Source organism: Neophocaena asiaeorientalis, unplaced genomic scaffold (genome assembly GCF_003031525.2).
Source record: "Neophocaena asiaeorientalis asiaeorientalis breed wild unplaced genomic scaffold, Neophocaena_asiaeorientalis_V1.1 scaffold371, whole genome shotgun sequence".
In the NCBI taxonomy this organism is placed as follows: domain Eukaryota; kingdom Metazoa; phylum Chordata; class Mammalia; order Artiodactyla; family Phocoenidae; genus Neophocaena; species Neophocaena asiaeorientalis.
This window is the reverse complement of record NW_020172369.1, coordinates 1,420,282-1,447,904: the sequence shown is the minus strand read 5'-3', so window position 1 is coordinate 1,447,904 and position 27,623 is coordinate 1,420,282. Positions and strand designations below refer to the sequence as shown.

General features: G+C 36.2%; 1 protein-coding gene across 1 annotated transcript in view; it reads left to right on the top strand.

Annotated features, from left to right (window-relative positions):
• Window positions 1-27,623, top strand: part of RALYL (RALY RNA binding protein like) — an 850,165-nt gene that overhangs the window by 758,097 nt on the left and 64,445 nt on the right. Inside the window, exons 7-8 of the mRNA XM_024731420.1 lie at window positions 13,612-13,725; window positions 27,022-27,194. Coding sequence (XP_024587188.1) covers window positions 13,612-13,725; window positions 27,022-27,194 — 287 coding nt within the window. The remainder of the gene's footprint in view (window positions 1-13,611; window positions 13,726-27,021; window positions 27,195-27,623) is intronic.

The following is a 27,623-nucleotide window of genomic DNA, read 5'->3' as shown; positions in this document are numbered from 1 at the left end:
TGAGGTCTCTCATGGTCCAATGTCTTGAATTCGGCTACCCCACCTCAGAGTCTTAGCCCTGACACCAGGCCAGAGCACAAAGACCCTGTTAGTCACCTGGCTCAGAAGAAGAGGGAGGAAAAAAAAAAAAGAAAGAAAAAAAAATAAATAAATTTTAAAAATAAAATAATTAAAATAAAAATAAAATTAAAATTAAAAAAATATATAATGTAACAAAAAAATAAAAAAGAGCAACCAAACCAATAAACAAATCCACCAATGATATCAAGCACTAAAACTATACTAAGATAAACATAAAAATCTGACACGTCAGTCACACACAACAAATCCCAAGTCTACACTTGCTCCCAAAGTCCACCACCTCAATTTTGGGATGATTTGTTGTCTAGTCAAGTATTCCACAGATGTAGGGTACATCAAGTTGATTGTGGGGATTTAACCAACTGTTCCTGAGGCTGCTCAGAGAAATTTCCCGTTTTCTTCTTTGTTCACACAGCTCCTGGGGTTCAGCTTTGATTTTGGCCCCACCTCTGCATGTAAGTCGCCTGAGGGCGTCTGTTCCCCACCCAGAGAGGACGGGGTTAAAATAGGAGCTGATTTGGGGGCTTGGGCTCACTCAGGCTGGGGCGAGGGAGAGGTACAGAATGCAGGGCCAGCCTGCAGCGGCAGAGGCCAACATGATGTTGCAACAGCCTGAGGCACGCCCTATGTTCTCCTGGGAAAGTTGTCCCTGGATCACGGGACCCTGGCAGTGGCGTGCTGCTCAGGCCGCCGGTTGGGGGGAGGTGTGGATAGTGACCTGTGCTTGCACACAGGATTCTTGGTGGCTGCAGCAGCAGTGTTAGTGTTTCATGCCCTTCTCTGGTGTCCGTGGTGATAACCACGGCTCGTGCCTGTATCTGAAGCTCGTTTAGGCAGTGCTCTGAATCTCCTCTCCTCGCTCACACCAAAACAATGGTCTCTTGCCTCTTAAGCAGTTCCAGACGTTTTCCTGGACTCCCTTCCGTTTAGCTGTGGTGCTAACCCCTTCAGGCTGTTTTCACGCAGCCAACCCTAGTTCTCTCCCTGGGATATGACCTCCGAAACCCCGAACCTCAGCTCCCAGCCGCCACCTGCCACGGCAGGTGAGCAGACAAGCCTCGCAGGCTGGTGAGTGCTGGTCGGCACAGATCCTCTGTATGGGAATCTCTCTGCTTTGCTCTCTGCACCCCTGTTCTTGTGCTCTCCTCCATGGCTCTGAAGCTTCCCCACCACCACCTCAAGTCTCCACCAGTGAAGGGGCTTCCTAGTGTGTGGAAACTTTTCCTTCTTCACAGCTCCCTCCCAGAAGAGCAGGTCCCATCCTTATTCTTTTGTCTCCCCCTTTTTTTTTTTCTTTTGCTCTACCCAGGTATGTGGGGAGTTACTTGCCTTTTGGGAAGTCTGAGGTCTTCTGCCAGCGTTCAGTAGTTGTTCTGTAGGAGTTGTTCCACATGTAGATGTATTTCTGATGTATTTGTGTGGAGAAAGTTGATCTCCATGTCTTACTACCCCACAATATTGAAGCACCCCTCCCCATGATTTTAATATAGAGATGAAGCATCAATCAGAAAAACAATGTTAATATCCAGCCAAGTATCATTAAACATCCCATTTCATCTGTTATTTTGGCCTAATTACATATTCTGCTTTTATGTTTCTGGACAGAGGGTTTAGAGAGGGCTCAATAGAGAATACTGAATTGAGTTTAGAAGGACACGTGGATTTGAAAAGAGAATAAGAGAGTCTCCTACTTTTCTGGTTGGAGTCTCCTACTTTTCTGGGTGAAAATAGAATAAGAGAGTCTCCTACTTTTCTGGGTGGAGAAGAGCAGAGGCTTTGCTTTCATTGCCTGGTATGGAATTTTTGTTCCACAACATACAGGCACTGTGGTCTTGAGGAAATCCTGTAATCCTTATATGCCTCTATTTTCTATCTGTAAAATGAAAATAATAATACTGTATATCCAATAGTTTGTCATGGGAATTAAATTACTTATGCATAGCTTAGGCAAGTCTTGTCAAATAGTCAATGTCAGTGAAGTTTATTATTACTATTAGTTGTAGGAGTGGTACAGCAGAGAATAGCAGTTAAGAGTATGGGATATGAAACTGCTATAACTGGAATCCAGTAGTGGCTCTGCCATTTATTAGCTGTGTATTTTGGGACAAGATACATTGTTTGTTGTGCCTTAGTTTCCTCATCTATAAAATGGGAATGATAATTTTACCACCTTCTCCATAAAGTTTTTGTGAGGATTAAATGAGTTAATACATGTAAAGCTCTTAGAACAGTGTCTCCTGTTATTAAAGTCTTAATAATAATACATAATAATAACTGTTATTATTTTTATCTGAAGCAAAGATTTATCACTAATAATGTCAGTTAAGAAACTGAGAATATTATGATTAAGCAAAATGAAAGAAAAAGATGGATAACAGGACAGTGAAAGGTTGTGGAGAATATTGAAGGGTTGGAATTTCATCCAGGGCTGAGGGAAAAGACTCTCAGCAAAGTGCTACCTGATCAAAATGATAGTTTAAGAAATTTATATGGTCGTTGTATTCATGTGCTAAGTCTGCCATAACAAAGTACCACAATCTAGATGGCTTAAAGAACAGAAATCTATTTCCTCACGGTTCTAGAAGTTAGAAGTTAGAGATCAAGGTGTGGGTCATATTGGTTCCTTCAGAGGGCCTTGAGGGAAGGGTTTGTGTCAGCCCCCTCTCCTTGGCTTGTAAATGGTCATCTTCTCCCTGAGTCTTCACATCATCTGCCCTCTGTGTTTATGTTTCCAAATTTCCTCTTCTTATAAGGACACTAGTCATATTGGACTAGGGCTTACTGGATCTACTGACCTCCTTTTAACTTGATTACCTCTTTAACTGCCCTATGTCTAAATACAGTGACAGTTTGGAAGCTGGTGGGGCTAGAACCTTCATATATAAAATTTGAGGGAGGTACAGAATTCAGCCCATAACAAAAAGTTATGTGCATATAAAGCCTAAACAAAATGTGGAGATCCTGGCACATCCTTCAGCTCTGTTATTTTAATAGCCAAGTTCTTGGATATTTTTTCAGTTAAGTAATTAGCTGAGAATGAAATTAAGGCCCATTTAGCTCACCCTGGTAAACACACTGAATTTCTCAGACACACATGGCTTCAGTGTCTGGATGTTGATGAGCACTTTGTATAAAGAGAGTAATAAGTCCCTGCTAAGATCACAACCTAATATTTAGATACACAGCAGCCCAACCAAAACAATTACAATGTGTTTATAATAAATAAATACATTTGTGAGCATCTGTGCTTGGCTTGTTCACTAGGGTTTAATGCGGCTCATTAACATAACCAGATTTAAAAATACAGACAGAAAAGAAGGCAAATAAAAGGTTCAGCAGAATCTTTATATCAACATAGCTTTTGAACATTTGAGATGGTTTTCTCAGTTTTACTGTAGAGCTTATGCTTTTCTTTGTACTCCACTAACAGTTCCAGAAAAGTGTTAATCATTCCACTGTGAGATTATAAAAGTTTGTGAGCATTAGGTCCAATCAATAAACCTTAACATTTCTTACTTCTTCTGCTTCTTCCTCTTCTGCTCTTTTCCTAGGTCTGGTCCTAATAAGCAGTCCTTGACTACTCTAATAGTCTCTTAAAACTAGTTTTCTTGACTCTGTGCTCTCCTTAATCTCGTTAATTACATGCCCAACTACAGGATTATTCTAAACCAAATGCTTTGTCAATTCCTCACTCAGGATTCCAAATTACTACCATTTACTAAGTAAGAATCCAAACTCTTCAGTGTAGTCATCCAGGTATATCTGATCTGGTACTTCCATTCCCAGTTTTCCCCTTACTCTTCTCCTAGCTTAATGGAAGACTTATTTAAATGTTTCAAAACTCATGTTCAGGTACTTCCATCTGAAAGCCCTTTCCTTTATCTCAAGAAATGTGTTATCAACGCATTATCTTCTTCCATACAAATAAGCGTTATTAATGATTTTACCTGTCTTACAAGGTCTGGCTCAAGTTAATGTCATTCTTATGAAACAAGTTTGAACCCTTCTGTGCTACAAAGGTATCATCTGTCCTCTAAAGCCAAACCACTTGTTCATCTTCTTATTAGGAGACTTAAGCCCTTCTACTTAATTTTATAACTATTTTTATGGATATCTAATCTCTCCATTTTAGATTACAAATGTATCCTTCAAGTCACTTTTGCATTGCACAACATATATTCTTAATTACTTATGGAATGTGTGTCACCAATATTATTTTGGCTTTTTGCATTTTCCTTTTGGTTTTTTATATATTTCACAGTTGACTATGAACTACTTCTTTAGAAATGCTACTTAGTTTTAGAATATCTTGAGTTAGTGAAACAAGGGGACAAATTCTGACCTACACTCCAGGGTTTAAAAGAGGCCAGGATGTTGATGCACGTTTCCAAGCTCTTTAAGATTTGCTTCTTCCTTTACTTAGAAGATCTTGCTTCCTTGCTGAAATCCAAAGTATCTTTCCAGTCTTAGTTCAAGTCTCCATTTTTTCATGAATAATTTTATGATCAGTGATCTAACCATATGGAAATTAATTTTGCTTCTGTTTTTACTCACATAGTTAACATAATTTCAATTACCACCAAACTGATGTTCCATAGATGAAATAGATGTGACCCCTAAGAAACAAATATTCCATAGACAAAATAGACAGGATCTTTCATTTTCAAGATCTTACAGTCTGGTAGGGAAGACCAAAAAGTAACTTCAACATCAAACAATAGGCACATTTAATTTATTCCTCCATGATTTTACATGTTTTATGTTCTTATGTATTATAATAAGTTGTTTATCTATTTTTTTTGGCTCCACTAATTATAAACTCCATGAGAACAAGGAGGCAGGCTTGGGACAAAAAAAAATCAATCAAACAAGCAAGGATAAAGCACAGCTTTGGAATCAGGCAGCCCACTCTAAACTTGATTCTGTTGCCTCTTTGCTAGGCTACCTTAAACACATTACTTAACTTCTCTAACATTCACTTTTCTAATCCATAGAACAACTTTAATAATATATACTTTGGGGCTTCCCTGGTGGCGCAGTGGTTGAGAATCTGCCTGCCAATGCAGGGGACATGGGTTCGAGCCCTGGTCTGGGAAGATCCCACATGCCGCGGAGCAACTAGGCCCATGAGCCACAACTACTGAGCCTGCGCGTCTGGAGCCTGTGCTCCACAACAAGAGAGGCCGCAATAGTGAGAGGCCCGCGCACCGCAATGAAGAGTGGCCCCTGCTTGCCGCAGCTAGAGAAAGCCCTCACACAGAAACGAAGACCCAACACAGCCAAAAATAAATAAATAAATTTATAAAAAAAAAATATATATATATATATACTTTGTATGTTTATCTAAGTGATATGGTATATGTGCAGCTGCTAGTGAAATGTTAGATGCATGGATGCATACAGTAGGTATTTAATGAATAGTTATTGAATAAAATAATACATTCATTCCCCATTTCATTTTCACTTTCTAAAAATATACATAAATAATTGGTATAAGTGTACATAGGCATAGGTACTATGAATGCATACACATGCACATATATGTAATTGCTTTTTCTAGAAAATTCCACCCATAGGGGTGGTAACTGCCGAATTATATTTACATATATAAATTGAGAATTACTTCAATTGCTTCACTTTTTTAGCAAAATTCTTTAAAGTCTGACTTTTGTTTTTTTAATTAATTGATATTGGAGTATAGTTGCTTTACAATGTTGTGTTAGTTTCTACTGTACAGCAAAATGAATCAGCTATACATATATCCCCTCTTTTTTTTTTTTTAGCTGTACACGTGCCTCTCCTGTTGTGGCCTCTCCCGTTGCGGAGCACAGGCTCAGCAGCCATGGCTCACGGGCCCAGCTGCTCCACGGCATGTGGGATCTTCCCGGACTGGGGCACGAACCCGTGTCCCCTGCATTGGCAGGCGGACTCTCAACCACTGTGCCACCAGGGAAGCCCCTATCCCCTCTTTTTTGGATTTCCTTTCCATTTAGGTCACCATAGTGCATTAAGTAGAGCTCCCTGTGTTATACAATATGTTCTCATTAGTTGTCTATTTTATACATAGTATCAATAGTGTGTATGTGTCAATCCCAATCTCCTAGTTCCTCCCACCCCACTCCAAAGTCTGACTTCTGAAAAATATTTCCTAGGCTGGCAAATTAGCTTCTTCTGCATATTAGTTTATAGTCGGAAGACCTAAGCTTGAACCTGAACTCCACCTGTTCTGATTACTACATTACACAAAATCATAAATTTTAGGGCTTTGAGAATGTCATGTAAATTGTCAAATTCTCAGCTTTCTTATTGATGAAATAGTGTATATAAAAGTGATTGATAAATTTAAGTTCCATGCAAATTATATTTTTTGATATTTATATAATTTATCAAAGGCTGGGGGGAAATTAAAAGAGTAATATAAATTAACGTGAATTATTGTTAAAGGTCACATGATTACAAACATTTTTAAATTTTCTTAATAGTTCATAGGAAACACAGTGTTGGTGAGGGAGGGTATATATAATTATTTAGACCAGGGCTTCCAAGGCTTCGTATTTTTTTGATCAGATAATTCTTTGGTGTGGTGTTGGGGGCTAACCTGTACACTGTAGGACATTTAGCAGACCAGATGCCCACTAGATGCCAGTAGCACCACCCTCTCCAAGTTGTGGCAATCAAAAATGTATCCAGACAGTGTAAAATGTCCCCTGCAGGGCAATATTACCCTTTGTTAAGAACCACTGATCTAGACAGTTAGCTTAAGAGTCTTCATTTGTCCCTGGATAGACTTACCCCACAGGTGATTAAAATAAATTTAAATACTTTTCACCACATAAATCAGAGAAGCACACATTTTTTGATATAGGCAAATGGTGTCATTCTGTGTGCCTAATTTCCTTTTTGGATTATATCTCACGTGACAACAAAAGGCACAGATGTCATTTTGTTGACTGTTTCAAAACACAGTAATATTTATCACCAAATCAATGAACTGTTTAGACAGAGCAAGTCTGAAATGATTTAAGGTGGTTTCTTTATTTTTTTTCTAACTAAAAACTACAGTGATAGTTTAAGAAAAATATTTGATTATCTGTATGATATAACCTGGCTCCTAGTTTCTCTAGAGTCTAAAAACAAGCTAAAGGAGTCTATCCTAGGAACTCTGTTAGTTGTTTTTCAATTTATAATTTTGCTGATCTTGAAGAATAATTCTAAATTCAAGTCTGGTAATCACCCATACAAAAATAAACTATTGTACTCAACCGGACAACCAAAGATTTTTATGACAGTATGTTTTCTTTTGTTTATAATTTTTTGCAATTTTCTTTTTGTTGAACTTATCTAGAGGAAAGAGTAAAAGACATTTTCTTTTGAAGGTAATATTACTGATGTCTTCTAAAACACCAATATGTGTGTATACTCAACTACGAGGGCAAACTCTTCCTCTATATTAACTTGAAATACCAGCTCTCTAACTGGTTACTGACAAATTTATTTTTGTACCTTTGATCACTCCCATAAACTCCAGGCTTATATACCCCACTGCCTACTTATCACTTGTATTTGGACACAAATAGGCATCTCACAATCAAGTCTAAACTGGTCCTCTGATCTTCCCCCTCAACCTGAACTTCTACAAGTCTTCCTTATCCCAGCAAATGGCAAGTCCACCCTTCCAGTTACTCAGACCCCAAATTCTGGAGTTCTCTTTGACTCCCCTCTTTCACCTATACTTCTAATCATCCGCAGATTATTTCCTCTCCATCTTTAGAATATATGCATAATTCATCTACTTCTCACAACCTGACTGCTAATACCTTGGTCTGATCCAATCTACTGACATCTCTCACTTGAATTATAATCCACAGGCTTCTTAGTGATTTCACTGATTCCACCCTTGCCCTTCTGCAGTTTTTTCACAACACGAAGTCAGAATGATGCTCTTCAGGTAAATCAGTGACAGCTACATGACTCAGAGTAAAAGTCACAGTGTTACTCTGGCCATAAAGACTCTGTACAATATTCTCCATATGTTTTTCCCTTTCTCAAGTCCCCGCCTTACCTCCTGACTGTTCATACTCTTCTCCCACTTGCTCTTTCCACTCCAGCCACGTTGACCTCTTTGCTGTCCCTTACACACCCCAAGTACACGCTTGTCTCTGACCTTTGGGTTTATCGTTCCTCTGCCTCATAATTCTCCCATCCCACCATCCGTAGACATTCCCATGACTTGCTTTCTCCCCTTATTGAAACTTTTCCCCCAACGTCACCTTATTAGTGGAGCTTTCCCTGACCAACCTGTATAAAATGACAAATGTCACTCCCTAGCAAGGCCTTCCCTAACTTCTTGTCTTCATTATTTTTTCCCCATCTGGAGGTGTATATTTCACTGTAGTTTGAATCAGTGTAGTTTGTAGTTTAAGATAATATAATTATCAAATGATACATATTGTTACACTACTATTAACTAGACTTAGCTATATCAGTGTTTTTTTCATTGTGTTAAATGTATACTTGTAAAGAAAATTGCTGCAAACCTCTTTATCTCCCTCCCATATATAGATATATAGACGTTTGTTTATTGTCTTCTTCCACACCTAGATGGGAGTTCCACAATTTTAGGGACTTTCACCTCTCTTGTTAACTAATACATCCCCAGCTCCTGGAAAGGAGCCTGACAATAATGGGTCTCCATCAATATTGTTGAGCGAATATGTTACACACTTGAGTTAAAAAATGAGAGCAGTTTAAAAAAAATGAGAGTAGTTCCTGCTCTTGTCATGGAGAGAGACATTTAAAGAAATGATCATGCAAGAAGAAGAAATGATCATGCAACCATACTTCTTCTGAAAGAAGTATGGTTGGGAGGAGGATGAGATTGTTGAAGAAAATGATCAAAAGTTGAGGATGACTTTACAATGTAGGTAGCATTTGAGCTGAATATTTAAGTATTAAATGGCATTTACTAGGTGAGGAAGATGAGAGTGTAAGACAGGCCAATGAAAACAACAGAAACAAAGGTATGGATGTCTGAAAACACAAGACATATTCAAGGGACACTGAACAGGTGTGACTATGTAGAGACTAAGATAATTAGAAAAGCAAGAAGAAGATGAGGCAAGAGATGGTAACTTGGAGCTGGCTTGGAAATAAAGCAATTTTCTCAAATTCTAAAATTCATAATTTTTAAATTGCAGGATTCATAATCTTCAGTAATTAGATCTCATTTTCCCAAGCCTCTAGCTCGTCTATATTAGGGGAAAATTGTATAGCAGCAAGTTGATTTAAAGTATTCGTTATTATTCTTAGCAAAAGAAATACTCCTGACTCGCACTAATACTCTATATAAATATAAATAATGGTGTTATATCCTCTGCCAATGTATCTTAAAAAGTGAGGATTATGGATTTAGAGTACTAGGTGGAATTGAGAAAAGAGTTGCTACCACAGGCATGGGTTACTTTCATATTCTTTCCTCATAGTGCTTCTGGAGAAAAGGCATATTTCCATGCTAATTTTCTTTTTGCACTTCCTCTTTGCTTATCTATCTCCCCAATATACAGGCAACTCAAAAGTAGTGTCCAGCACATACACAAAGCTTTTAATAAAATTTGTTGATCGGTTTGAAGTTGGCATGCAGTGTAACCATATCTACATACACATACCTACAAATTTTCTGGTATTTGGTAATTCTTACTGTGTTTAATACACTGAACTAAGTTCTGTTAAGAATGCAAGTTCTATTAATGAAGGAAGGAAGGAGAGGGAGGGAAAGAGGGAGGGAGGGAGAGAAAGTGGAAAGAAGTAATTGGATGCCCTCTCTTCATTCAAAAAATTTGGTTGTAGAGAGCCTATGATGGGGTAAATCCATTAATGTGTCTTGCTTCATACAACCATCCTATATTCCTTCTTTTTAAAAAATTGTATCATCAGAAATCTGAATAATTTACCCAGGAATCTGAATAATTTTTTGTGGATCTGGTATATGATGAGAAGACAAAAAGTTTTCATTAGGTACCAATTTGATATAGGATATCTTCTTAAACCTGTTAATATCATTTTTTTAATTAAGGAGGACAGACTTCACAGCCTAGGACTTCATGGTAAGCATCAGGAACCTCATCGGTCAATAAGAGGAGAAGGAGCTTATTAAAACACAGAAAAGCGTGACTCCTAAAATTCTTCAATGCCTAATTAGGTCTTCACTCTCAAGAAGTTTGCAAGTTAATATGAAAAGTAGATATATAAAGGAAAAATCAACTAGCAATATGTGTCTAGCAGTAAATGTGAGATGCTGTTAAATAGATTACAGGTAAGAGGTACACCCTTCAGTGGGTTAAATGAAGAAGAATTAATAGGGGAGGCAAGACTAAAACTAAGCTCCAAAAGGCAGGTAGACATATTTGGGGAGAGAAAGTCTTTGCTGGAATAGGCATGTAAATAATAATAATAATAGTTTCTGCTTCTACCATGTATTTTACCTGGTGATATTCTGATCATGGTGCTAAAGTGCTTTATGTTCATTATCTCATTAAATTCTTATAACAAGCCTTTAGGGTAAAGGATGGAAGTTAAAGATAAGGAACCTAAATCTTAGTGATTACAAGTGGCTCTCCAATGGACATAGATGCAAACTAGAGTCTATCTGGTTCCATATACTCTTAGATTAAGCATTAAGCTGTTCTGTTCAAGTGAAGAGTTTGCTTTAGTAAGAAATGGAATATACACCTGGAAATATACTTTGGAGCAGACCTTAAATACCAGTTTAAAGAGTTGGTGCATGTGTGCTTTTGGTCTTTTTCCTATAGAAATGGGGACATTCTGGAAGTTTTCAGTAGGGAGGACTTATGACTTTTACATATATTACTCTGAGTTCACTATGTAAGAGGCCGGGTGAACTAAAAGCAGAAGCCCAATTGAGAGTGCAGTGGAAATGGATAGGAAAAGAAAGATGTAAAAAGAAAAGAAAAGAAAATGGACAGGGATGTTTTACACCTAAGACTCTCCTTAACTCTGAACTGACTTTAATTTTCAAAAAAAATATCAGAAATCCAAGTTGCAAAAATTTTTTTAATTCTAGGTTTGGAAATCTATAGTTATAAAATATACATCTATTTTGATAGAGTAAGTAAAAACAGACAGGAACTTAATCCATGGTGCAGTGGAAAATTTGTTAACAGGAGCCCTCCAAAAGTAGAAAAAGTCAGAAAAGATTGGAAAGAGAAGTATATCAGACACAGAGGTGGCTTATACCAGCAATATCATCTGGAAACCAGACACAACAGCACAACACCATATTCCATCTATAGAAAATGAATACAACTGAAGGAGGGAGCAAAAGGGCTACAACCAACTAGGCCAGATGAGCGGGCAGCCTTCTCCCAAGCAGAGCACTGAATGCAGTAAGGAAACAACTTTCACAATTGATTAAGAAGCAAGACTATTTCTAAGCCTTGTTTTCCAGGACCATGGTGAGCATTTGCTGCTAGCCATTCCAAGATTGGAGCTGGGCAGTTTGCACAGGGCTGGAGACTGATTCAACATTCCCTGGGAGGGACCAGGAAAGAGCAGATAGGATGTCTGGATTACATCCTTAGCTGTATCTAAGCTTGAATCCCATTAACTAAGTAGCCCCAAATTTTATAATGATATCGCTCTGATCTTAAAAGACATTTCTACAGTGTTAGACATAAGTCTCAATATAGTTTCTACTAAATAGGGTATTAGTGATTTGTTTAGTTATGTTTTTTAAGGAGATAGTCAACCTCATTTCTGGGTTGAGGAGTGACTTCACTTACTAAAAAATACATCCCATTTGTTTCCAGCCACAGTCCCATTTCTCCTGCACTGAAATCTAATGTTTTAAGGTAAAATATTTTCTATTAAATTTGATAGGTTTAAGTAAAACTACATGACATGCTTCCATCAAAGGAAATGAAAATCATTCTTCAAAGCTGAATCAATTTACAATTGTGACAGATGATGTTTCAACTATAGCTGTGATTCAACAATGGCACTTTGATGTCTTAGAAATAATTGCCATAGGAGCAATTTTCTATTTTAAACTGTGTTCCAATTTCAGTCTGGTTCTTCATAATAGGAACTCTACAGGATCGCTTATTCTTGTAGTTTTTATTTTGCAAACTACTTTGTAACATAAATAAAAATCTGCTTGTTATGAAAAATTTCTGGTTTTATAATAGAAAATGTTTTTTCATGTTTATATTGGAAAAAATCTATTCTTCCTTTGAGCAATTAGTGTATATTGATACATAATTTATCATATAGATTATATCATATGTCTTAGTTGACAACTACCGCTATTTCAAGCAAACATATATTGCCTTTAGTTTTTAACTACTTAGAAAAAAATTCTGAAGACTAAAGAATCAATCAAACTAAACACTCAATTTCTTCAGGAATATCCAAGCCAAGTTTATTATAAACTTGAAAGGAAAAGTGACAGAAAAGAATAATAGACTGAAATCAAGATCTTTACCCCAGATATTGAAGCATAGCTCTGTGCTGAGGCATGGATACCCAAAAACTCACCTAATGAATGCTCATAGACAGGTTTAGTTCTTCTAGATTTATAGCTTTAAAAATCTTTGATCTCATTATTGAGGGTTCATGACAAAGTTTCCAGTGATTCTCAAAGAAATGAGAAAATAAGAACAGTGCAGTGAATTTTTCATAAACATCAACATACTTCATTGAAAGGATTGTCCTTAAAATAGGAAACTGACCTTATCTTATCATTGATAGTAGGATGTTTTTTGTGTTTAACATCCTTATTTGCCAAACTAAAAGTAGTCAATCTTGTGTTAGTTCCATTTTTAGATAGTCCCATTAAACACTCAAAACCTGGAAAAGGAGCCACGACTGTAGAAATTATCAGTGGAGACTTCAGTGAATTTCCTTTCCTTCGAAGCCCCAGGGCTTAAAAAGAGGCACACACACAACCCATTGCTGTAGTTTTTAATAAAGAAAGTAGCAAAAGTACAGCAAGTTGGAGAGAGTTCTCTAGCATTTAAGACACTTCTTTAGAGGACAAATGTTATGTCTTGGTTTCAATCAATCACTAAGGACCTGGATTAAAAATATCACTGAAATATACATTACAACATAGTCCTCAAAGCAGTATCATAGTTCTCAAAGCATACCTGTCATGATTTAATCATCCCTCAATCTGAATCTGTCTTACAGTACAGATTTACTCTACCATTTGCACTGAATTTAGTATCTTTAGTTAGTGTATAAAACATTTCTAGATTCCTCTATCCCATTGCATAACTTTCAGTGAAAAGATTTAGTATCAAATGTTCACATCGCTGGGAATCACTGCTTGTAATTGGCAAAGTCATCCAGTATTGCAAGATCACTGGAAGCAATGAGAAACAGATAAGATTGAAAAGTACCCTATGTGATGTGACACAGTCCTGAGAAAACGGGGTGTCTGTGAGTTGTGCTCTAAGTGGGTCGTGGTGCATTTGACATTCTGTTGCATTCTTTCCCTTTTCCCCTTTCCAGTGAAATCAGATGAATTACAGACAATCAAGAAAGAATTAACCCAGATCAAAACTAAAATTGACTCCTTGTTAGGGCGCCTGGAGAAGATTGAGAAGCAGCAGAAGGCGGAGGCAGGTAAGTGAAAAACATCTGTGGCTACAGACATGTCAGAATTAAACCATTGAAACAGTGTCAATCACGGAGACAGCACAGGCCCAGAGGGATACTGGCTGAGTTTAGTACATTTACATGAATACAGTCTTTAAGCTTAGACTTGCAATGATGGAATCTGATTTTTAACTTTTTAGAGAAGGTGAGCCAATTTGCCTAAAATTCATATTTTTAAAAAGAAGGGAAAAAAGGAAAAGTATTTTGATGCTAATAATAAGTAACAGTTGGATCATAATTAAAAGTTTACATCTCAATATCAAGTAACCTTTAAGAAAATTAAATCAATTAATGAAATGTTCTATTGGGCTAAAATTATATTCATATTTCATTAAATTAACTGCAGCAAAATTTCACAGATTTCAAAAACCATGATTATAAAGCCCCACTCTTGCATTGCTGCAACTCTGCAAAACTTCAGAACCCATTTGCAGGATCTCAGTATCAACAGTATGTCTGGCCACCCGAGGCCATATCATTTGACTTACTTCTTTAACTTAATGTACTCTCTCCTTTGAATTATCTTTCCTGACCCTCAATCGATGCTAATAAAATTCTAATACCCTTTTATATGGCAACAGACAGTTTTAAAATCATACACTATGAGAACTGACATAAACTTAGAGATGAGCTAGTTCATAATTTGCAAATTGTATTCTGCAGGGTCTTTGATGCCTCAGAGGCTCCTTGGAGATGAGATGAGTGTTGGAAGAACACCCAGGAGGCAGATGAACTCATGCCTCCTCCAAACCCAGCCTTTGCTGCAAACAGTGTGGTTCTACCTGTATATGTTTTATATGTTGAGATTCAACATAAGACTTCATTTGCTAAAAGGCTTCACTTTTTCAAAAATAAACAATACAGTTTTGAAAACCATTGATCAAATCCGGCCTCTGCATTTTGCAGATGAAAAAATGAGGATTCAAGGAGGTAAACTGACTTTTCCATAGCCACATAAATAGTTTGTGATAGACCTAGGTTTCAAACCCAGGTCTTGTGAGTGAAAGCACTGCCCTTTCCAATGTTATAGGAACATTGGAACAATCTCAGGTTCCACCCATGGGCTGGTCCCAGGATTTCCCTGAAGTGAGGCTACCTGGGTAACAACTAACTGATGAGAACCACTTGGGATCTAGGGCCACTGAGTTACAACAAAGAGGAACCTGCCTGTTTGTTGACTGTATCACTGGGGAGACGACTAGAGCTTACCTTCTGGTAATGAGGCATGCAGAGTTCAAGACTGAAAAGAAGCCAGCAGTGAGGTAGTGTTACAGCATAATGGGTGACAGAAATATACTGTGGTTCAAATCCTCACAACTTCTTAGCCTCAGTTTTCTCATTTATAAAATGAGGACAGGAATGGCTACCTGACAACGTGAGAAATGAGTAAAGTAGCGCATGTAAGTTGTATAGTACAGTAACTAACATAGAGTAAAGGCTCAATATTTGGTGCTATTTGGTCTTGTTAGTAACATAAACATATATAGGCAAACGAATATTTCCTACTACTATCATGCAGCCTATTTCTAAAACAATAAGCCATATACCTAGCACATGGTAGATTCTCATTACCTTTTGGTAAGTTAATGTGCATTAGAAGTGGTAGATAAATAGTAGATAAACTAGGCTCATTTTTATTAAAAACTTCTGTTATATTTTCTATCGAGAAAAAATATGCGGCTTACACTTCTTAATAGAGAAATTTAGATTTTAGAAAGTATTTTATATGCTGTCTATGGCACTAATCTAAAGTGTTGCTGGAATTGAAATACCCTGTGATGTTGCCTAAATCAATATTTCCCTTTGAGGAACTTCTGTGAAATTCATTATTATGTAAAACAACCCTTACAGCAAAGGACTTTGATAACCAATTTGCACTTCAGTTTAAAGGATTATGGAGAACTCATTTAAATATAAATCACCTCAACGAGAAAAATGTGATCCTTATTCCATCATATTATAATTTCCAGTGTCCTGCAATGAATAATACCTTCCACATATCTTCTTAGAAGATCATCTATAAACAAGACACTAAAATTCAAAGCTTGCATTTTCTTTTCATGAAAGGCTGTCACCTTATTTCTGTACATGCTTAAACTTTCCCAGTCATGAGACAGTTATTTTTAAAATGATAAGCTTAGGCCTTTGATATTTATGTCTTTCTTACTTGAACATGTCAGGAAGAAAGTGGAATTATTTAATTTGTAATTTCAGTTTTGTAGTAATTGTCTCCTGAACAGTATTCATATTTATGGAGATAAGATGATCATTTTCTATATTTTATTTATGAAAAGAAAGCAGGGCTGTATGGACTCAATACTATATTATGGAAAGTGGAGAGAAATACATTAAAATTCTTTTTAATTGCTCAGTACTTCCTTATTAACTTTAAGGAGACACCCATTTTAATGTTTATTTGGTTGCAAGCCAATTATACGGTAGTTAACATTTATTCTTCACTATTGCTCTTTTATACATCTCTCATTCCCAGTTTACTCTTAGTCATTTGATGATGAAAGTTTCCAGCATAGAATAGTGGCAGGAAGGAGATGGAGGGTTACAAACAGGATAAAGCCACACAGCATGCAGCTTGTCCTGAGTTCAAGTTTCATAGGATCACTTTTTTTTTTTCGTTTGAAGTGAATTCCTAAGCTCTCAGGAATAATTGTAACGAGGTATAATGACATAATTTTGGATTCTCTGTACCTTAAATTACTGCTAATAGATGTTTGCATGGCATCCTATCTCTTCCTTTGATGTTGTAAACTTCCTCAGAACAAGGTCATGTTTTCTCTAACTTTTATGACTTTTCCAACACCACGTACTATGCACTGGACACAATTTAGCAGGTCATTTAACTCTTCTAGGTCTCAAGCCCCTCAAATGTAAAGTAGAGGAAGGGACTATGGCCTCAAACATATATTCCAGCTTTTAAATTATGATTAGTATGAATTTACCCTGCATATGTTATTTTTTCCTATTTGAATAATTCAAATAACATATGGTGACTATAGATTATTGAAAACAACAAATAACACATATCAATTTAGCCTACAATTGTGCCTCATTCCTAGATAATTCTTTTAAAAGAGAATCATAAATTTCCACATATGAAGACCACAATTTATATGTGCTTTACACAGTGATGTAAAATGACCATAAAGGGTGAAAGGAGTGAGAAGGAAAACTGAAGACTGAGTATCGTACAATGAGCAATGACATCTTTTAAAAAATCAAATTTCAGGCAAAGACTCTCTGATATGAAAAGGCAATTAGGCATTCTTTAATTCTTTTATTCTCAGTGATGTGCTTCCTATATGACCAGCCAAACTCACTTGGACAATTCCAATGAGATTAGCCAACCTACCCTATCCATTAGACCTAACCACTAGAGATGTCACACATCAGTTCCATCAGGATAAATTCACCTGCCCATATGTTTGGTAAAAGATACAGAAATTTTTTAATAAATTAATGTCCAAGAATTAGAATATTACAGATAAATGTCAAGATATATAACTTCTTTTGAAAAATTGGAAACTTTCAATACTGCTGCCATATTATACATGACATGCACTTTTCAGTTTGCTAATATCTTTATCCAGCCAATTCACACATTTATGTTACTTGCTTGGTCCTTGATCATATTTGTGTCTCAGACTCCTATGGTAAGTTCTCCTTATATGGAGCCAAAATGGACTTTGCTTTGACTTGGTTCAGTTACTCTTTTTATGTCCCCTGAAACCAAGCTTAATATCTAATCCCTTGTGGATGTATCAGCCAATTAAATATATAGAAGAGCTGTAGTATTCTCATCCTTCCAAAACTTTTGAATAGAGTCACCATACTTGGCCCATAGATGCTCAACTTAGCTGCATTCAAATCTTGGTCAAAGCATCTTTGATGCCTTCTTTTCTCTAGATAAATATCAGTAATTTCTTCAGTAATTTCTTCAGCTGCTTCTCATGTCATTTAGTTTTGCATCTTGAAACATTGTCATCTCTCTTCTCTAGTCACTGTATAGTTTGTCAACTACAGAGTGTGGTACTCAGAATGGAAGGCATTGCTCCAGATGATCTGACTGCTGCCACCTATAGCATGGCTACTAGTTCTGTCCTGAATACCTAACTGCTATCTTACACTTTGTATTAGACTGGTGATGTGTCTGGTTACAGATGTTGGACTGAACACATGAATTGAGCTCTGCTCCCTCCTTAATCTGCATTAAAATAATGACAGGTTTAAAAAATGAAAATCCCTAGGCATAAAGAAAATGGGAACAAAATTTTAGAAGCTAAACAGCAGATGGAGAAGTGTACCTGACTTATCACATCCTAGAAATAAGTCCAGTTTTAACGACAGAACTCCAAAAGTCTCAGAATCAAAGCCATTATATTCCTCTGGAAAAGAGTGTATAAATGGCTGAAAGTCTGTTAAAGAAACAGATTCCTGTGTTACCATTCCCAACTGTCCCTGGCCCACTAGAAGCCTTGAGAAGTTTCCTCTAGAAAAGCTAAAACAGCATATCTCAGGGCTAATAGACAAACAAATTTGAGAGCAGCTAAAAACAGGGAGAAAAGCAGAAGTTTACACAATTACTACAGAAATTCCAAGCATTCTTCTCCCTTTCAGCTGCCAGACTACTAGAAGGACACTAGGAGAGGTTTTAGTTGGGAGTATGAGCAGCTGAAGGGAAAAGATTTAAAGATGTTGGCATGGATGCCACCCAAAGAAATAGTCAACAAGATCACCCTGCAGAAATGATATCCCCTTATACTTACAAAGCTTCCCATCCATATTTTAATACCCCACTGTTAATACAAAGAGACAAGGTTCACCAGATGGCAGAAAACATTTAATGTAAAAATCAAATACCAAAAAAAAGAAGAGAAAAATAATTAAAAATTGGAGGAAACAGATTGTGCAGGAAGAATAAAACTTCAAAATAAAAAATAAATAAATAAAAAATAACAAACCACTGATTAATACCCTCAGAAAGAAAGGGAAGGTATTGCATTCATGAAATAAGAACACAAGACTAAAACTCAGTATTTAAAGGTCAGATAAAAGAGCTTTTAGAAATTAATGTACGATAGCACAAATAAACAGGATTGAAAGACAAAATTGGGGAAATTCTCCCAGACAATACAGAAGAAAGTTCAGGTGGAAAATCAGAAGGGAAAGATATGAAAGTTACTGGATGACTATCTGAAAAACAGGGTTTCAGAAAGAAAGAGAAGGAACATCCAAAAACAATTTTTGGGGGGGAAAAAATAACCCAAACTGAATAACATAGTTAACCAGATTGAAAGGATCCACTGAGTACCTGAAACAGGGCATGAAAACAGATGTGCTTCAAAGCATAAAACTTTGATATTTCATAACATGGGGGCAAAGAGAAAATCCTACAGGCTTCCAGAGAGACAGAGAGGAAAAGAGAGAGAACAGTTTTTATATAAGGAAACAAATCAGAATGCCAATGGGCCTTTCAGCAGCCACTCTAAAAGCTAGAAGGCAATGAAAACATCCTCTTGCAACCTACAATTCTATACCTAATTCCCAAACTATTAAAAAGTGAGGGTAGATTGAAGATATTTTCAGATGTACAAGACTTAAAAAACTTACCTCCAATTCACCCTTTCTCTGATAATTACTGAAGATATACTTCACCAAAACAAGGAGTTAAACCAAGGAACAGAATAACATGACTTTCCCAAAGCAGGGAATCCAAAGGCAAAGGGAATCCTCAGGATAATGCATATGAGCTGTGAAAGAGACCTGGAAAGTAATGAGTACAGATCAGACCTGCTCAAAAGTTCTGGGAGAGACTTTTTCAAGAAGATGAAATGGATTCAGTGGCTAATAGTTGGGGAAGTAAATTGGTTGAGATGAGAGTTACACATCTGATGGAGGGACAGGTAAGTTTGTTTAACCATATAGAAAGGAGTACATGTACTTAGTACAAGTACCAAGTTTAAAACAAACAAACAACCTAAGGCAAATTTTAATTCCAAAGAAAGTAAAATATTGTTTGGGAAAGAACAAATTATTCATTATATACTAACAAGTTAGCTGCCCAACGCATTTACATTTTTAAATTTATGTAAAAACTGAAAACTGATCTAATACAACTTACAATATAACTCTTGAGGGAGATGGGAAGTAAGTGAGGATGGGAAGTAAGCTGAATCCTCAGCTTCCCAAGGGTGATGTTAATAGATAGTGTATAAAACTAATCAAGAAGTAGCAATATAAACATGCTATTTAGAAATATAAGGGCACATATTTAAAAGAATTGGCTGAGTATAAAGCCCTTAAAGAGCTGGAAATGGTAAGCAAATGGGAAGAGAAAACTACTGTTTTTCATTAACAAGTCTTGTAGAAATATTTAACTACAAAAATTAAATGTTTTAAAGAAGCTCAATTTACAGGGGAAAAAAGAGATTGAGTTGTCTCTAGCAAATGGATCAAAACTTTTCCAACTGCTTCCTAGAGAGTTCCAATGGCCATCCCTCAGATAAGTGTCACTGGACACTTGTTAAAAATGGCAAGGAAGACTTCATTCAAGATTACTGTAATAGAGGTCAAAACTATTGCAATAGGGGATGGGAATTGAACTCAGCTCTACCAAAACAAAAGGTAGGAGGGTTTTTAAATTCAAGAGTGAGCTGTCTGAAAAGTATTAGAGGATGTTAGTAGGGAGGTTGATCAATATTATGAGGCTATCCATGTTTGCTGATTGACTCTATGGAAGTTAGGCTTCCTACTGGCCCACAGAGACTGGGAGCCCAGAGTCCTATCTTTTTCTGATGATTACATTTCAAAGGGGGAGCCTCCAGTTCTTGAAAAGACATGCCTGGTTATAAAAGATGTACAACTCAAAGGGGCATAGAAAGAATTTACAGGCACAAGGTTTCTAAAGTAAATGCTGTAAGAAAAAGGAGGTCAAGGCCCATAATCAGAATGGAGTCTGTCAAAAGTGCAGTCAAGCTGAGGGGAACGTTAAGGCTTTCTTAGTAACAACTCAATCATAGTCTTTAAAAATTGAACTCTTTCTCCTCTAAATATACTCTTCTCTCTGCACCCTGCCTCTGTCACATCACCATTACATAAATCCTGTCAGTCACATTGCCAACCTTGATATCATCTTCCATTCCTACTATAGCCAGTATTGCAAAATCTGGCTTTTGACATCTTTTTACTCCATCCCTTCTATTTTCTCAGTGGTACTGCTGATACTCAAGCCCGCTCACTTGCTCTATTGCAGTCACCTTATTTTTTTTAAGAACTTTTAGCTGTTCTTTATACTTCTAATTCCTCCCTAATTCATCTTCCTTGGGGCAAATAGATTTACACTACTAAAACATCCAAGGCCCCAGACTTGGGAATCAAACAGAACTAGGTTCACATCCTACTAGAGACCTAGTCCCAGAACTTATTGCCTGCATAAAATTTGGAGAGGTCGTTATAAAATTTATAAAATGGGTAAAATAATGTCTATTCCTTAAAATTATTGTGAGATTTAAATAAACACAATATCTCAGTAATTTTTTAAGTGATTTATATTGAATCTATGGTCACCTCAACTATCGAGGATACTTCTTGTGAACAACTTTGAGGTCTTTTTCACCAGGAGTGTACTTATGTAACTGATATGTTAATCTAAAGGCATTCCTCCTGCATACCTTTCCTAATGCTCATTTACGTCATTGTTAGTGACACCAGCCATAATAAGTGCACCTTTCTAAATGGCATTTACTGGAATCATTGAGTTAAATTCATATTATACACAGGTACTGTAGAATTTTTTTAAAAAATACAGTTTATACTGCAATGTGAAAACAATAGTTTGAGGCTACTAGCTGGCTCTGATGAATAATGTGACTGTTTTTATATCAACATCCTTTCTAACCATCTGCTAAGTACAATACAGCTAGCAATTAGCTAGTAATTAAGCCAGTATGTCAAAAAACTTAATTGCCAACTCAACCAATTTTCAGTTGTATTAATGATAATAGCTCTACAGCAAAGTGAATTTAATAAAAATGCTTTGAACATAAATCCCAACAATTCTAACTTGCCTTCTAAATCATATATACATGATGAAATAGAAATGAGAGGTACAGAAAAAAATATTTGAATATGAGGATTAAAGTTTTATATCAAATTCTTTCCTTTCAGGGCTTTTTAAAGCCTGAGGCATTTTCCTTTAAACAGAAGTATTTACCTGTCACTTGCACTTCGTTTCCTTTGATAGCCATTGTTTAGCTTGACCATGTGCTTTTAACTAAGCAAATGTCTTCATTCTTGAATTTAAAATTGCCTGGTTCTTCCCTCCTACATGTTGGTGGGAATGTAAGTTGGTGCAGCCACTGTGGAAAACAGTATGGAAGTTCTTCAGAAAACTAAAAACAGAATTACCATATTATCCAGCAATCCCACTCCTGGGCATACATCAGACAAAACTATATTTCAGAGAGATATATGTACTGCTATGTTCATAGCAGCACTATTCGCAATAGCCAAGACATGGAAACAACATAAATGTCAATCAACAGATGAATGGATAAAGAAGATGTGGTACATATATACAATGGAATACTACTCAGCCATTAAAAAGAATGAAATAACACCATTTGCAGCAACATGGATGCAACTAGAGATTCTCATACTAAGTGAAGTCAGAAAGAGAAAGATAAATACCATATGATATCACTTATACATGGAATCTAAAATATGACACAAACGAACCTATCTAGGAAATGGAAACAGAACCATGGACATAGAGAACAGACTGGTGGTTGCCAAGGGGGTGGGGGTTGGGGAAGGGATGGAATGGGAGGCTGGAGTTAGCAGATGTAGGCTTTTATATATAGGATGGATAAACCACAAGGTCCTACAGTATAACACAGAGAACTATGCTCAATGTCCTATGATAAACCATAACGGAAAAGAATAGTTACAAATAGAATGTATATATAATTGAATAATTTTGCTGCACAGAAGTAATTAACACAACATTGTAAACCAACTATACTTCAGTAAAAATAATTTTTAATTTAAAATAATTAAAACCTCAAAAAAAAATTGTCTGGTTCCTGAAGAGATTCAAAACACTCCCCTGGGGCTTCCCTGGAAGCGCAGTGGTTGAGAGTCCGCCTGCCGATGCAGGGGACATGGGTTCGTGCCCCGGTCCGGGAGGATCTCACATGCCGCGGAGCGGCTAGACCCCTGAGCCATGGCCGCTGGGCCTGCGCGTCCCTAGCCTGTGCTCCGTAGCGGGAGAGGCCACAAAAGTGAGAGACCCACGTACCACACACAAAAAAAAAAAATCTAAAACTAACTCACTTTTCTCACAAACGAAATGTTGTGGTTGCCCCTCACCTGACTTAAAAAGTCAATAAAGACTCAAAATAATGCCACTGTTCAAAGGCAGCCTTCCTCCTGCAAGCACCTGAAGACTTCATAGTTTATTTTTCTCCTGGAGACTTGTCAGTTATAAACATGAACAATTTTTCTTTCAGAAATTCTCATACCTCACGATTGATTTTGCCTTAGTGGTGTGGGGCTCTTGTGTAGAATGTTTCAAGGAGGTTTCTTTTAGTTTCTTTGAATTTGTATTTTTGCTACCATGGTGCCAAATTCAAAAATCACTGTGACTCTATGAAAAGAATTTGATACCCAGACATTTATTTTTGTTTTATTAGTTCCACAAAAATTCATGAATATATTCAACAAATATTTAATTTACATGTAAGCCTCTGAGCCACCAGGGATACAAAAACGTATAAAAAGGTTTCTGCCCCAAAGAAGCTTCAGTAGTAGAGACACAAATGCATGTGCACGTGTGCACTCACACACACATACACACACTCACAATAAAAAGTAAAAGAAGTAGAAAAAGAATTATGCAGATAAAGAGACTGTTATGAAGTTAAGAATAAACTAAAAACCTAACAACTACTAATAAACTACTCATTTCTAATAGAAGTAGAATTAGATAATTATTCATAAAAATAGAACAAGTTGCTTTGCTTCTTTCTATTTCAACAAGATAATAACTGGATCAAAACTGCTTGGTAAACTGTGAACCAACAGTTTTATAAACAAGATATGCTTTCATGTGTGATTTTTTTTTTCATGAACCCTATCACTGCTTAGTGATTATAACATTTCCCATTGAGATAATGACAAAAATCTATGGTGGCCACATTACTAAAGCACAGACTGAGTGTATTTCTGTTAAACTCCTATGAATCAATTGCCATTATAATTAAGTTTTTTTTCTCAACCCAGATAATGTCTTCCATGCAGCTAGGTTTCAAATTAATGAATGGATGAATGAGGATGTTATAGGATGTTTTTGCAATGAACTATATTAATACACAACTGCCTTTGAAATAGGTCATCAGAGGAATTACAGGTATGTTGTATATTAATACACAAAACAGAGTAACTTAAAACACTATGTCTGTCTAAACAGAAATTAAGGGACCACATCAAAGCCAAAATTGTCTTTGTAATATATGATTCTTAATGTTCAGTAGTGATGAATTATTTTGATATGGACAACTTATCTATAGCAATCAAGTAATCAATATAGATTCAACTCAAGAACTATTTAGAACTTCTTAAGAGAACATGTTTTCGTGCCCTTTATAGTTTAAAAAATGCATTCATCTCTTTTTCCTCATTTGAGCATACTGTAGCCTTCTGAAAGATACCATCTTTATGCTCATCTTTTAGAAAAGAAAATTACAGTTAATAGAACTAGTAATTAGCAAAAGTGTGGATCTCAAATCCTATATTCTCTCTAATACCTTATCTCTTCTCTGTATAAGGCATTCAATGAGAGGTACAGAGAACATCAAAATATTTCTTGATAACTGACTAGTATTGCACTTTTCACTTTATAAAAGATTGATATCTTTATTATCCCCTTAGAGTGTGATAATGACCTTTTGAGGCAATAGCTCAAGTTTCAAGAAAGCTTAAACACTAATGAGAAAAGGAGAAGACAACAACAGAACTATCTGATACACGTTTTGGTTGATCAAAGGAGGAGGGATTGTATTCAACTAAGAAGATCAAGAAAGTCAACTTGGATTCCAAAGATAACTGAAGCAAATTGTTACACAAAGCCAAATGAGGACTATACAACTCTGAGATCTGGTCCTACATATATTCTCTGAAAATCCATTACACATTTTGGACCAGAGATTTTCTAGAGGAAAAAAAAAAAAAAAGAAACAATATAACTTTCAACATCAAAAAGTGACGGTTCTTAGAGAACATATATTTCTGAAGTCATTAGAGAAGAAATAGATATGCCAGACCAAATGAATTTACAATATAATGTGAATTTTAACCAGAAGCCCATTTGTGTATTATAACAAAAGAATAAACACAATGACTTAAAATTGAGAAAGTTTGACTTTAGGAAAAGTTGTAATATTAGGGACATTTTTTATAGAATAATAATTATCCAATCCCAGACCTTCATTCCTTTTTCTTTCTTAAATTATCAACACCAGGACTTGAGAGTCAGGGCATTTGAACCACCAACATAGTGACCCAGAGCGGCTAGAAGTGAGGGTGTCACGTGATAAGTACAAAAACCTCTTTTAGGAGAAAGAGTGGAAGATCACACTAAAGTAGCCAAATCCATGTGTCTTCCAGGATCAGCGATACAGAGGCAACAGGATGGAGCATAAGTCATGATTAATATCAGAGGATTCCAAACTTTTCAGTGCTCTCACTAGTCTGCCCATCACAGCTTTTTTTTTGAATTAAAATATAGTTGATTTACAATATCGTGTTAGTTTCAGGTGTACAGCAAAGAACAGAAAAAAACTGGTCTGGAACTGAACCTTGAACCCGCAATATCTCCTTGGAGTTATGCCTGTATTTATATAAGTAACTATTACTACAATTTTAAACAATTTATAGGAGAGGATATCTTCCTACTTATACATAATGTTTATCCATTTATTGATTTACATATTAGTTATGTTTGAAAAGATTTGTGCTGAGTCAAAATGTATATAACGATGCTTATTTTCCTTTTAACTCACATTACGAAAAATACCAAGAATGAATACCCCAAAATATTTTGGCTCTGTAAACTATCCTTATTGCTGTAAAATATAAATAAATAAACTCAAAGTGCAACATCTTTTAAAACTCGAATAATGGGATAATCATCTGATAAAATAATAATAATTAAAATGAGTGTGAAAAGCACATAGCTTTTGACATAGTCATGTACACATGGCAATAAGAGAAGGAGGTACATAAGATAATCTCATTTATTCAATACCCAGTGCTTCTTGGTATTTTCACAAGAGAAGAAAACCAACCACTTGGGGAAATAATTATTATGTTGTCAGCATAATTCCCATTTGGGCACATTTCTGTGAACGAAATGCACACACCCTGGCATTAGAGGGAATTTCGTTAATGCAGAATGTAACTTCATTTGTTGAGCACTTACTATTTGCAAATCACTAAACTAAACACTTTGATTTACTACTCCAGGCCCTGAAAGTTAAAATCTCTCTATCCTGATTGCGTGGATGAGAAAACTGAGGCACAAGGAGGGTTTATCATTTCAGCGTCGCAAAGCTTGTAAATGATGAAGCTCGACATTGAACGCGGGCTCTCTTACACCAGAATTTTATTCTTAACCCTTGTGGTTAACCACATCTACCAACAGAATTTAGAGTAAAATATCAAAGGAATGTTCACATGAACATGTTGACGGCCAACATATCTGCTTTTTTACTTTTTTCCTCAGTGAGTTTTTTGTCTTCTTCACTTAAGTTTGAACTTGTCAGTGAGAGCATTCTTCGTCCTCCTTCCTTGAGTGAACACATTCTATGTTTTATCTGATTTTCTTTCTTTTTTTTTTTTTTTTTGCTGTATTTTCTCCTTAGAGAGGACATCCTTATCAGAAAAAACTATATATAACCAGAAAGATCAATCTGTTTATGTATATCTTTGTTTTTTTATATACAAGTACCATCTGCATTCCCCAATTTTTTTGCTAATTCTGTTAAAAAATAATATGCTTACATGTAAATACACAGAGATATGAACATAATTTACATGACTGAATAAATTTAACCTTAACATAATTTATCTTCCTCACACACTTAATAGTACAGAGTTTACCCATTCATAGACTGTTTTTTCATGGTTTATCCAAATGGCTCATGAGCAACCCAAAGTAGTAGTCATTTGCTTTTTCCCCCCCTCCACCAGAAGCTCAGAAGAAGCAATTGGAAGAGAGTATAGAGCTGATCCAAGATGAATGTGTGTCAGAGAATGCAGATCACTCTACAGAGGAGCCTGCTGAAGGAGGGCCAGATGCCGATGGAGAAGAGATGACTGATGGGATAGAGGAGGACTTCGATGAAGATGGGGGTCGTGAGCTGGTAGGAACTAAACATTTGGTGTCCACACCCTTTGGTAATAGTACCAGCATGTCAGCGACTCATTCATTCTAAAATATAGATTAATTATTGGGGGCTTATTTCTTTCTTACATGCACATATTTAAGGCAAACTCAGGCAGTGCTTTGCACATAATAAGTGCTCAATATATTTTTGCTAATTTAAAATATGAGGGAATAAATGAATGAACAGGAATATTATATATGAGATTAGGTATATTTACAGGCTCATATGAAAGATTCTCTTTCTCAAATGCTTCATCATGAAAGGAATCTTTTGTTTGTGCAGTTACACATGAATTGTACATGGGTATAATATCCTGGTAACAAAACAACCATTTACTGGACGATACATGGTTCCCCTCTTATTTAGTAGTGTCACTCACTGATGATAATTATATTAGTTACATGG